Source organism: Dermacentor andersoni, chromosome 8 (genome assembly GCF_023375885.2).
Source record: "Dermacentor andersoni chromosome 8, qqDerAnde1_hic_scaffold, whole genome shotgun sequence".
Classification (NCBI taxonomy): domain Eukaryota; kingdom Metazoa; phylum Arthropoda; class Arachnida; order Ixodida; family Ixodidae; genus Dermacentor; species Dermacentor andersoni.
In genome coordinates, this window is record NC_092821.1 from 11,685,812 (window position 1) to 11,699,667 (window position 13,856).

The window sequence follows — 13,856 nt, forward strand, 5'->3', positions numbered from 1 at the left end:
GATTGACGTCACATTGCTCAGGTAGGTTCCGGTAAACAATGTAAATTAGTGGTTTTCGAAAGAGAATTTGGTGCTTTTCGGTCCGGGTGCGAATCGAACCAAGGCCTCCGGGGTGCGAGACGAGCACGCTACCCGGAAGCCATGGCTGGTATTTCTTTTATTTCCTGTTACGAGGATCACAGAACAGAAATACATGAAATTAGAGATGCTAAAAACGTTTGCCTGTTTTGGAGAACGTTAGTGTCAGTAAATTTCATAGTCAAAAGCAATTCTACATGAGGCAACCAGTATGGCTCAGGAAGTTGTGATATCTGTTCTTCAACATATTCGTGAATTCTTTCTTTGAAATATTGGCGCACTGCTTGGCTCCAAAGTCTGCATTTCGGAGAGCCATACGACATCTCCACGCGCTGTGCAATACAATGAGCATGATGACATCATAAGGTACTCCCTCTTCCATATTGACAGCCCAAAACCGGCTTCCTTGATGGTGCAGCGAGAAATCGTTCTCAGGGGTCCCCTGTAGAATATCCCACAGGAACACAGCGTTCGAAATTCTAAAAACACATAGTCAATTATTTTCTCAGGTTTACATATTTGGCACTATACGCCGCAAGGCAGAAAAAGTCCGCTTTCCGCCATCCATATCTTGAAGGTCAGTTTTCGGAGTGGAAGCAAAAGAAACTGGTGGTACCATCACCTTTCAAACAAGCTTAAGCACCTCCTTTTCTCTGGTGGCATTGTACGAATACCTTTATAGCGGCATAGGTTACACCACATCACACAGATCTCTATATAACATTTTTCGACTAACATCACCTAAATAGATTAGAGAAAACACACGCGCAAAAATCGGGTAGACATAACCTCTTCTCAATAACTACGAATGCAACCATGCACATGATCTGTTGGGACCACAACATTTGATACGGCCTTACCCAACTGCGTCTGGCACACTTTTCGAAAAAGCAATCTTTTACGTCTCTCAAGAACATAAAGCAATTAACTATTTGGCGTAGATAAAAATGGCCTAACGACAACCTGCCATCGCCGACTCGCCTAAACAATTCGGTTCGCTTGTTCGTTCCTACGAGGAGGCCCAAGCAAACACAGCAGATATTTGGTGGAGGTTTTGTACATTCATTCTTGAACAGTGGATCACTTACACCACATACTAGAGCTTTATTATAAAGTATAAGTTGTCATAAAACAGGAATGATGAACCAATGAGGATCGAATCAGCTCTGTTGAACACACTGCTAATAGGCTGTACTGTCGTTCTTGCAAAGACTGGCACAATCCAACCATTCCATTTACTGGTTTTGTCGCGTAAGGGGCTCATTTCGCTGCGCCAGTAAGGTTCGCTATCATGATAATTTTCTAAGAGCACTCCCAACTACTTAACCGGAGTGCTCACGAAACTTAAATTCACAAAAGTGTCTCGAGTAGACTGCCAGATGCTGTGCCAAAACACAACAGACTTTCCCCAGTTCACGAAGCTTCCGCTTGAAAGGCTTTTCACAATTTTAACAACATGCAGAACACCGTCGTAATCCGTACAGATAGTGGCAATGCCATCGGCTTAGGCCAGCAACCACTCTTCTACATATTGCAATTTAAGGCCACGGATATGCTCGCTTGCAATAACACGTAGACAAAAAGATTCAACATACAAACAAAACAGTAATGCTGATATTGGGCACCACTGATACAGGGATTCTTGCATTGGAACGCGCTCGCCTACGACTTTATTAGCTATTAACTGCGTCGTGCTGGATCCGTGTGCCACTGTGGTGCCCTTTAATTACGCATGTCTTATGCGGCCCTACCACTTCCGAGATTACAGGTTGTTGTCTTTTACCTAACACTTTCATAAATATTTTATAATCGCTGTTGGTCAAGCCTATGGGTCAGCAGGCAGTTACATTTCGTAATTTTGCTGTATCATCAAATGTAGAGATCAGAACCGTATGCGCCATAGCAAAAGATGGGGTTAGCGAATTAAGCTCGCAAGCTTCGTTATATAAATGCGTCAGATTTGGAGAGACTGTCCGTAAGCGTTTCATAGAACGTCGCACCAGGGCCATTTGGGCCTGGCGATTTTCCTAAGTTCATGGTTTCTATCACGCACCTCACCTCTTCAGTTGTGATAGGCTGCTCCAAAGCTTCTATCGTCACATCGTCCAAGCGTGACATCATGGAAACAAACTCTTGTTTGAAACGGCCTATGTCAACTACGGTGCGTGCGAACAACGCCACTGCGGCTTCCCTGAAGCCACGGATGCTCCACGGTTCTGGATTGCTACGGGTAGGCCTAGTGCATGCCTGATTTCACACGTCACGTGGTCACAGAGACGCGCCCGTACCCCTGCTCGCGTGTTCATCGTCTTCTTCCACAGCTGGCTCCGACGTCGCTCATTACGCCACCGTTCCCATACTGCCCCTCCCTCTGCGTAGGCACTGACTGCACCAGCCCCTCCACCAGTAGGTGGGGCGATTTCCCTGACTTCTGTCTAGCTCTCCGATGAACAGTTGCCACAATTCTTCATATTCGTATCTTAAGTGTCACAAAATGTGTACCAATCAGGCTATCCCGTTAACGTTTTACAAACGTGCAGCACTTGTTTATATTAATATTGTCTGGTGTGGCGCTCACGCGCAATGCAATAATAATAATAATAATAATAATAATAATAATAATAATATTAATAATAATAATAATAACAATAATAATAATAATAATATTTATTGCCACACAATATACAAAACAACACAAGCAGGCCGGTATAAGCCTTAGTTGGCTTGTAGGACCGTGCCAATGAATATGATAGACAAGGCAACAAAATATACATAAATTCATGAGACATGAAAAAAAAAAGAAAAAAAAACGAATGGCAAAAAATTCAAAAGAAAAAGATAACATTTGGTTATCTACATAAAACTAAAGTTGAAGAGGTAAATGTTGCCATGCAAAAAAATATGTAAAAGGGTAATTTTACTCTAGCTGCTTTAAAAAGTGTTTCAGCGTGCTTTTTGATGTCGCGTTAAAAATTTCTTCTGGCAATTTGTTAAATATGTCAGGCACATAAGCACAGCGTCTGGCCGCGCCATACCTTGTGGCTGAACGCGGAACTACATAACGGACATGTTTTCCAAGCTCCCTTGTGGCGGCACTTTTTTGTTTGAAAGCGGAATTCCAGAAATGTTTAACGACAACTGTTTCTATAAGTAATGAATGGAAGTTCGGTAGACCAAGTTCACGGAAGGTATTAGCAGATGTTACTATTGGGGAATTGTATGCAACATTTTTCAGAATGTTTTTTTATAATCCGGTCTACCCTGCATCTCCAACGATGAGAACAAAAGCCAAAGACTGTAATGCCGTACCTCAACACACTGTAACCTAGTGCATGTGCTATAATCTTTTTTACAGACAAGGGTGCAATACTTTTGATATTAAGAACAGCCACGCTACTGACCTCAGTTTAGAACAAATAAGTGATAAGTGATGTTGCCAAGACAAATTACTATCGAAAAAGATTCCGAGATATTTCACACAATCCACGTATGAAATAGGCGCACATTTACAATGAACACAGCCTGACTCATGCAAGTAGAGAGGCATGTTAATAACATGACTTGCGCTAATAATGACTTGCGCTACGTCCGTCCGCGTCCTGTCCTTCCTTAATATCGTCTGTGTAAAACTGAGCGCAAAACAACCATGAACGTTCACCAACTAGACCCTTCATTGCTTTACTAAATGTTAATAACAGTAGTCTTAAGTGGGGAGCGAAAACAAACAAGGTTTGTTTTTTGGGCATTTACAACAATTCCATTATTAGAGAACAAAGCATTGCCTTGTAAACATCATTTTGCAACATATCGGTGGACGTTTTATAAGAAAGGTGTTTCGCTAATAATACAGTGTCGTCAGCATACTGGAATACTGAACATTTCGAAATTGCCAAAGGGAAGTCGTTAACGAAGATATTAAAGAACAATGGCGACAAAATGGACCCCTGAGGAACCTCAGCTTTTACCGACAGCTTAGAACTAAATACGCCCTTATCATCGGTAGAGACCACCTGAAATCTGTTGCTCAAGTAATTTTCGAGAACTTTGTAAAAAGGCCCACGAAATCCCCAAAAATGCAGTTTACTTAACAAGATTTGATGATTCAGGGTGTCAAACGCTTTCGATACACCTAAAAATAGCGCACATGTGAAAAGATTCTGATCGAATGCCGAGAACAGTTCATCTGAAAATTCCTCAAGCAGTGCACAGTACCACGCCCTGAAATAAAGCCAAACTGTAGATTGGTCAGGATAGAAAATTTGTTAAGAAGACATAGTGTGGAAAAGAAATTTTTCTCAGACCTGCGCAATGATCGGCAATATTGAAATTGGCCGATAGTTTTCAATACTATCTTTCTTCCCTGACTTGTGTAGTGGTACAACAGCTGCAGTTTTTAAGCATTCTGATATTTCGCCGCCTTCCAAAAAACCATTCAGTATATGCAGGATAATATCTGACAGCGCATTGAAGTTCTTTCTGATGGTGTGAAGAAATTTCATCATATCCAGTGGGCTTGTTAGGACGGAAACTGAAAATAATTTCTTCCAAATCACCCTTCAAAATTCTCGGAAGGAAAGCCGACGCAGATACGGAATGCCCTAACGGCGGAGTGTTTGTATATGAAGAGATGGCCTTTTGGGACGCTTTAACAAAGTGCCTGTTGAAAGCATCAGCCACATCTGTGGGAGGTTGTTGAAAAGCACCGAAAATAGACCGGTTATTGGAACTCACTCCTCTGAGATGATTTACCAAAGGTCAAGTTTTGTTTACATTATCTGAAGATTGTTGGAATTTATAAAAGAAGTAACAGCGTTTGGCGGCACGCAGAAGAGCAACAACTCTATTTCTTGCCCACTTGAATTCTAATCGCAGTCTTTGGTTTCTGGGATTTCTTTTGCAGCGTTTCCACAAGTTGCCTCGATACGAAATGGAAGCAAGGATTTCCGTGTCCATCCAGCAGTGACTCTTTCTTATCGGCTTAGCTATCAGCCGTGTGCAACGTAATTCAAAATGTTTCATTTGCATACAGAACCTTTCATATACTTTGCCCGAAGAATCTTCTTTTGTGAAGGATACCCAGTCAAACGAAGCGATAAGGTTATCTAGCTTGGATTGATTAACAGTAGGGGCAAGGCATTTACGCTGTCCAGATCCAGTTTCCACCGATGACGTTCCAGACGCGTCTGGTAAAACAAGACGGCATGCTACAAAATAATGGTCCGCCATCCGTTGTAGAATAGTACATGACCTAAATGAACAGCTGGGAGCTCTGACCGCTATGTGATATAAACAAGATTGCACTAGGCTATTATTAACTAATTGCGCTCTAGTAGGAGCTGCAATTGTGCATTCCAGACCATAAGCGGACAACGTAGAGAAGTAATCACAAACAGTCACTTTTTCAGGGCATAAAATATTGATATTCAAGTCTCCGATCAAGCAAAATTGGTCCGCTGAGCTCCGCTACCGCAGAGCTTCTTCAAACTCAACAAGAAACCGTGAAAGGCGGCATGAGGGTGGTCGATAAATCGATAAGATATGGACAGAAAATGACCTCTCGCAAATTTTGACCATCATAGATTCGGCATGTACAAAAGAAGCATCAACAGAAGAAACTTCGCAGTTGTCGTTTACATAAAGAGCACTGCCTCCGCCACGACGCCCGCTTCGTGCGACAAAATGTGCGGAAAAGCCCTGCAAGGTAAACGTATCAAGGCAAGCCTGGGAAACGTTCATTTCTGTAATCACAAATACGTCTACAAGGTTAACTGCCGATTCAGCCAGAAATTGAAATTCGTCCCAGTATTTATGCAGACTTCGAATATTAACGCTCACAATGGTAACATCGTCATCAGAACTGCACGGAAATTCTTGTTTAAGTGAATTGAAGTCCGGTAGTTCACTGAATAAAAAAGGCATGTTGGCTAAGCAATGTTTTCCAGTTCTCCTTGTTTACCAAATCGTACAAAGACGCTGTTACATTCTTTTTCACGAAGATCTTGCCTCCTTTCGTCCAACAAAACCGATAACCCTCCTCCTTTGCCTTCGTTCTCGCTTTCCAGAAGAGATCACCGTTAACTTTGGTCAAGTTATCATTGAAGTAGATCTTTGGAAATGATGCACTTTCACGTAGTTTCTTCAGCTTTCCCCGCGCTTCAAGCCATTTTTCCTTCCAAATTATAGATTTAAAGCGCACCCAGACCACAGGTGTACCACTGATTTTGACTTTTAAGCGGTGTACGGCTGCAATATCGTCAGACGAAAACCCTGAGAGGTCCAGATTTGCTGCGATTTGTGCGATTGTTTGTGTTAGGCTTTCATTACTTTTCACTGGCAAACCGTGGATCTCAAGGTTCTTTAGTCTGCTGTACTGCTCACTTTAATTTTGGTTTTCTCCTAGCTTTTGTATTACTACTGCCTTTCTTAACACCGTTGTTTTCAGAGCTTCCAGTTCAGGGCAATCAGACATTTGACGTTCCTGAATGATCTGTTGTTGTTTCAAAACAGAATCGTACTTCTCTGACAAAAACGACACCGATCCTTCTAGTTCCTTAACTGATTTCGACACAGCCGTGAACTCTTCCTGCAGCAATAGGAGAGAGTCAACCTTCTTATGAAGAATCGGCAACGATTGCAAACTTTTTCTGATTTCCTTTAGCTCATCCAACAGTGAAGACTCAGAACCACTGTTTTCCTCAAGTTCAGTCTCTGTGCCGCTGTTTAGTTTATTGTTACTTCTGCACGTTTTACCGACCCACGCATCTCTCTTAGCATTCCCCGTTGTAGTGAAAGTGTTAGCTGCTATTCCAGAACATGACTGTCCTAGATGATACGAATATTTGCATTGAGCACACGTCATTATTTTTCCATCAGTAGGCAGAGCCTTATGACAGGAAATGCAGCTGTCATCTTTTCCCATTGTACTAGAAAACTAGTTATACAATATAAAAATATGCTAATGTACAACCGCCGGGAAACTAATCTACAATACAGGCGTTAGAAGGGGAAAACTGTTCATTGAAGGAATTCTTGTCGAAACCCGCGCAGGTAGTATCGCTTCCAAGGTGAAGCGCAGAAATCGTTATTGGCGCGCCGTAACTGTCACTGGAACTAGCAGCTTGTGTCGCCTCGCAGAGAGCAGTCCAGAGTGACTACTATGACGAGCAGGGGGATGAGGCAGGCACTTTTACGTTGAGCGGCAGCCCGCAGCAAGTAGAGACGCACGCGCACTAGCGTGCCCGGTGTAGCTGAGTGCTGATAGTAGTTTGCGGAAAAAAAAAAGCGGTGCGCGTGCTTACTGGTCGACAAGGGGAGGACGTCGTCCACGTCCCGTAGCACCCGCCGTCGTAGCTGCCAGCTTGTCTCTACTTGCTGCGGGCTGCCGCTCAACGTAATAGTGCCTGCCTCGCCCCCCTGCTCGTCATAGTAGTCACTCTGGACTGCTCTCTGCGAGGCGACAAGCTGGCAGCTACGACGGCGGTCGCTGCGGGACGTGGACGACGTCCTCCCCTTGTCGACCAGTAAGCACGCGCACCGCTTTTTTTTTTCTTTCTCCGCAAGACTACTGCAGCACTCAGCTACCCCAGGCACGCTAGTGCGCGTGCGTCTCTACTTGTCGCCTCGCAGAGAGCAGTCCAGGGTGACTACTATCAATAATAACAATAATAATAATAATAATAATAATAATTGTTCGGCCATGAAATTTCGAGAAATTCATGACCGATTCCTCTCTAGTAGAGAAGCAACAGTGCAGAGTCAGTGCATCGACGAAAATTAAATATGCAAATTAAGTAGAGGAGAGTTATTTGGATGAAGAAAAGAAAAACACAGCAGCACTCACTTCATGCTAACGAGGCAAACAACATGATAAAAATACAGTCTTAGTGAATACGAGATATTGCCATTGGTTCATTGTGAGATTTTGAAGAATTTGTGTGGATGAGAATAGTGTAGGTGCACTCATCAAACTGTTTGTCTTAGCGATCAATCATAGCAGGCTTTTGCGAGAAACGGCCACCCGGGTCGTGATCAGAGAATGGGCAAATATGCTGCCGACATTGTGCCGCAGTACTGTGGCGATACCTTCAGTGATATCACAGATCCCAGCAAAGATATAACATGGCGAAGGTAAACTGTTGCGATAATAAGCTAGGCAATATTAATCGTACAATTATAGTACTTAATGGAGGAACTTCAAAGAATCCAACAACATGTATGCAAGATCGCCCAGTTCGTCGATAACGACTTTGGCAAAGATATACTGGTGTACCTCGAGCGTGACGTCACCCAGACCGGCGCTGTCGCTGAGCGAGGCAAGAAGACTCTCGCATGTCTTGATGCAGCCCAGGAAAGAGATGGACAGGGCCACAATGTTGCCCACCACGCGCACAGCTCGGCGGCAGCCCACCACGCACGCTTCCAGCATCGACGCCTCCTGGCTGAACGAGGAAACCCTTCGTTCAACGAGCGGCATCAAATTTTGAGGCTAAGAGCCTACTCCGCGAGCCAGCGGGCAGCTACAAAGTTGTGCGAGCCCACAGCGTCTACTTCACCCTCCATAAAACCGTGTCAAAATAAAGCCACGTGTGGTCTAACTTTCTGTAAAGCTTTCTCGGCACCTTAGTAATCTGTACGGTGACTTTGCCATTCATCAAGTCATCGTAATCAGAACGGCGTTAGGAAGCCGGATTACGCAACATATATCTCATTTTGGTTCTACTTTCTGTGTAAAAATTGTTTGTTACTAAAGGTGGATTTCAGCATTTTTCAATAATCACATCGGTTTTGTAAAGCAGGGCTGAGGGCTTGCTCATTAGATGTGCACTGTTAAGTTTTTAGCACATGTTTTGTGAGACTGACCGACCAGAGACTCGATGGCTTGATGGCAAGATATAGTCGGTGAACGTTGCATGAAGAAACCAATCTATGCAAAACATAGCCATCTCACCAAATTTCCCATATCACTAGAGCGGGAACGCGAGGGATTTCCCCGAGTACGACAACCCTTTTTCATTTTTCACAAATAAATGAAAAGCAATGTTAATTTGAAAAATTGCAGATATTGAGTGGTGTCGATACCATCACTCTATTTCCCTCGGCTCGTGGCTCCTCTAAATGGAGCCACCTTTGGCACTAAGTAACTGTATGGCAATAGCAACCAAACAAGTATTTCCTACAGCCCAGCGAGAAACACGAGACCATTTCCATTTGTCGTATTTTTGTCATGTCGTGTGATATCTCGAGCGCTAACTCACGGATTGTATCCATCAGAGAAATATCATTTATTGGTAGATGAGTAAAAGCGCCTGCGGCGCTGTACGATGATTTACCGAAATTCAGCTTCGCCACTGCCAACTGTCCACGACAGGTCGTTTATAAACGCACTGCTATGTTGCTCAGAATAGTGAAGCCTCAAACCATAAACTGAGCCAATATATATTTATTTCTTCTTGGATCCATAGGTAACCAAGTGTAGGCTGTCAGTTTTAGACGTTGCAACGCGCCTAGAATATTGTTATTGTTGTTGCTTTGACATTTCGTCCCCACATTGCTCGTGTCTGTCTTTCTTGGGCACCTTATATTCTTGCGGAAAATTCACGTATATGTTTTAGACTATCCTTTCTTGCAAATCGTCGCAGCGTTATTATCTCGCCGCAATGAGCACCTAGGCCGAAATATCTATAATGAGACCATTTTGGTTACGCTTTGTTTTCGCTCTTCTTGCATTGTAAAAGCGGTGCTCCAGCCAAATTATCGACAGCATTGACCAGGCGTGACAGTAAGTGACATAAAAAGGAATCGGATGTATCTATTATGAAATTCGTTCATTGTAACTACCGTCCTTAATCTTACCAAAAGGGACTGTCAAATGTTAACAACAACTTTTAGCAAAAACCTCCTGCAAAATGTTCGGCTTTGCCCACCTTCGTTCTTCTGAGGCGACGGTGTCACTTGTCATAGCAGCAGCTACGTGCTCCCACGGCATATGTCAGTTTCTTTGGCAAGGCCAGAGTGATGTGGTGAAGAAAGCACTAGCCACCAGGAACTGTCCTGCATGGCTAAGCGAAACTGACTTACATCGCCAATATTCCCAGAATTCACTGAGGCATTGCGAGTTTCAAGTGTTAAATGTACCGATACAGCTCACTAGGGTATGAAGGACGCAGCAGGGGATGGGATTCTTTAAATTGTCACATGGCTCTACATGGGGCTGAGCGTCCAAAGCGGTGCCCGTCAGCAATATGTTGCCAAGATTACTTAGCCCGTTCGGCCATGAGAGATCAAATAACCAGCTCACACCGTGGGGCTGTAAAAATCACGCGAACGATAGACATTGAAACGGGCAAAAATACAAGGTTAAGTGGGACCGTGTTTACTCTGCAGAAGATATGGCCGGTACAACCAGTATGGCAGAGCCTTAGGTTAGCCACACTACGTCATCTCTTTCGTCTGGTTAGTGATCGTCGTCTTTGTCCCTCTCGTGGCACCATGACATAAACCGCGGCGGCGAAAGCGCCGACCCGGCGTCTTCTAGACGGTGGCTTCGTGATATGGCTTGAGATGACCCACGTGGACGATATCAGTTGACGTGGACGAATGGGAAACACCGGCTGGACTTACTTCATAAGTCAGATCACCGGGCTGTCGGATGACTCAGTAAGGGCCAGAATACGGGGACAGACAGACAGACAATGAACTTTAGAACAGTTTTTTTCCGATAGGCCCACACGTCGTGAAGGAGTCCAAAGGAAGACGAGGTCGCTGGCAGAGAACTGGGCATCACGGCGACTGCTGTCATAAAGAGACTTCTGTCTTTCCTGTGTCGAAAGCAATGTCGGGTCGAGACCAAAGAGGAGAAAGAAGTGGGATTAGAGAGCGGTGTCGTGACGTGATGAGTTGTAGTCGAACATCGCAAATGAAAGGGCAGTGTCCCAGTCGCCGTGATCTGAGGAGCCACACATCGAGAGCATATCTGAAAGTGTTCGGTTCAGGCGTTCAGTGAGGTTGTTTGTATGAGGGTGGTGTGCTGTCGTGAACTTGTGCTTCAAGGCACAAAAGCGACATAGATCTAACAATAACCCGAGATAAAAAGTAGCGGCCCCGGTCTCTGAAAAGCTGGCAAGGCGCTTCGTGGTTATGATGGCGTCTTGGAGCAGGAAGTCTGTGACGTCGGTAGCACAACTGGTCTGGATGGCTCGTGTGACGACATAGCCGGTTGATTAATCCGTTGCAACGGCGATGTACTTACATCGAGCTCTGGATATAGGGAAAGGGCCCAACAGGTTGAGGTCAGCATAATAAAACGGTTCGGCGGGTATATCGATTGGCTGAAGGGTTCCAGCCGGAAGCAAAGTATGCTTCTTACGACGTTGCCATGGTTCGCAAGCACGGACATAACGTCGCAAGGTACGGTAGAGTACAGACGCCGGACACGGTCGTAGGTCCTGGAAACACCCAGTTGGCCAGCGGGGGGGACATCATGGAGTTGCGGGAGTACAGTTGCGCGGAGATGTGAAATAACGATTATTAGCAGTTCATTTTCTTCTGTGCGCATATTTCGGCGGCATTAGAAGCGGTCCAAAACGAGGAACACGCTAAACGAGGGGTCTGACAGATCAGAACGGAGGCGCCTGATGAAGTCGCGCAAGGATGTATCGCGTGCTTGCTCCTCGCCGATGTGGTGGAAGGTGAATAGCATGAATATTCCATCGGTTGCATCACTGGAGTCTGGAGCATCAACGGGGTGCCGAGACAAACAATCGGCATCCTGGTGTAGCCTACTGCACTTGTACACTACTGTGTAGAGACCAACGACCTAGACAACCCTTGGAACCTTAAGCGTCGAGAGGCAATAGAGGGCGTCATTGGTCCGTAGTAACACTGAAAGGTCGACCGTATAAGTACGGCCGGAATTCGCTCACTGCCTAGACAAGTGGGAGGCACTCGCGCTCTGTAATGGAGTAACGGCGCTCAGCGTGTGAAAGCAGGCGACTTGCGTACGCAATAACTTTGTCACGCCCACGTTGACACTGAGCCATAGCCGCGCCGATTCCATAGCCACTACCATCTTTACGGACCACTATTGGGGCAAATGGGTCGAAGTGAGCACGAATTGTTGGAGTAGCGAACAGGGTGACAAGGCGTTGGAAGGCAGCAGGTGGGTCAGGACCCCATGAAAAGGGGGCGCCTTTCTTCAGAAGTTCAGCCACAGGCTCAGCAATGTACGCAAAATTTCTGACAAATCGACAGAAATAAGAGCACAAGACTACAAAACTGCGCCCGTCTTAGGCACAGGTCGGCACAGGAAAATCTAGAACACCACGAACATTTACCGGATCGGGGCGGACGCCTGATGAGTCGACGAGATGACCCAGCATAGTAATTTAATGGCGACCAATTTGCAGCCCAGCAGCACGAAAGACCGAAAGAATAGACGAAAAGCGTTCGAGGTGTGTTGCGAAGTTCCGCGCGAACAAGTCGACGTCCGGACAGGCCGCCATTGGAATATGAACCTGGGAACGTTTAACGCTAGAACATTATCTAGTGAGGCGAGTCTAGCAGTGCTATTGCAGGAATTATAGGGCTATAAATGGGATATAATAGAGCTCAGTGAAGTTAGGAGGCCAAAAGAAGAATATACAGTGCTAAAAAGCGGGCACGTCCTGTGCTACCGGGGCTTAGCGGACAGACAAGAACTAGCAGTCGGATTCCTGATTAATAAGAATATTGCTGGTAACATACAGGAATTATATAGCATTAACGAGAGGGTGGCAGGTCTTGTTGTAAAACTTAATAAGAGGTACAAAATGAAGGTTGTACAGGTCTACGCCCCTACATCCAGTCATGATAACCAGGAAGTCGAAAGCTTCTATGAAGACGTGGAATCGGCGATGGGTAAAATCAAAACAAAATACAGTATACTGATGGGCGGCTTCAATGCCAAGGTAGGCAAGAAGCAGGCTGGAGACAAGGCAGTGGGGGAATATGGCATAGGCACTAGGAATAGCAGGGGAGAGCTATTAGTAGAGTTTGCGGAACAGAATAATATGCGGATAATGAATACCTTCTTCCGCAAGCGGGATAGTCGAAAGTGGACGTCGAGGAGCCGAAACGGCGAGACTAGAAATGAAATAGACTTCATACTCTGCGCTAACCCTGGCATCATACAAGATGTGGACGTGCTCAGCAAGGTGTGCTGCAGAGACCATAGGATGGTAAGAACTCGAATTAGCCTAGACCTGAGGAGGGAACGGAAAAAACTGGTACATAAGAAGCCGATAAATGAGTTAGCGGTAAGAGGGAAAATAGAGGAATTCCAGATCAAGCTACAGAACAGGTATTCGGCTTTAACTCAGGAAGAGGACCTTAGTGTTGAAGCAATGAAAGACAATCTTGTGGGCATCATTAAGGAGTGTACAATAGAAGTCGGTGGCAATTCCGCTAGACCGGATACCACTAAGCTATCGCAGGAGACGAAAGATCTGATCAAGAAACGCCAATGTATGAAAGCCTCTAACCCTACAGCTAGAATAGAACTGGCAGAACTTCCGAAGTTAATCAACCAGCGTGAGACAGCTGACATCAGGAAGTATAATATGGATAGAATTTAACATGCTCTCAGGAACGGAGGAAGCCTAAAAGCAGTGAAGAAGAACCTAGGAAGTGGCAAGAATCAGATGTATGCGTTAAGAGACAAAGCAGGCAATATCATTACTAATATGGATGAGATAGTTCAAGTGGCTGAGGAGTTCTATAGAGATTTATACAGTACCAGTGGC

General features: G+C 45.0%; 1 protein-coding gene across 3 annotated transcripts in view; it reads right to left on the reverse strand.

The window, feature by feature from the left end:
- The window catches only part of LOC126526600 (uncharacterized transporter YutK-like), a 169,893-nt gene that overhangs the window by 59,098 nt on the left and 96,939 nt on the right, over positions 1-13,856 (reverse strand). For all 3 annotated transcript variants that reach the window (XM_055068335.2, XM_055068336.2, XM_055068334.2), the window contains one exon: positions 8,348-8,516. In XM_055068335.2, the coding sequence (XP_054924310.1) occupies positions 8,348-8,516 (169 nt within the window). The remainder of the gene's footprint in view (positions 1-8,347; positions 8,517-13,856) is intronic.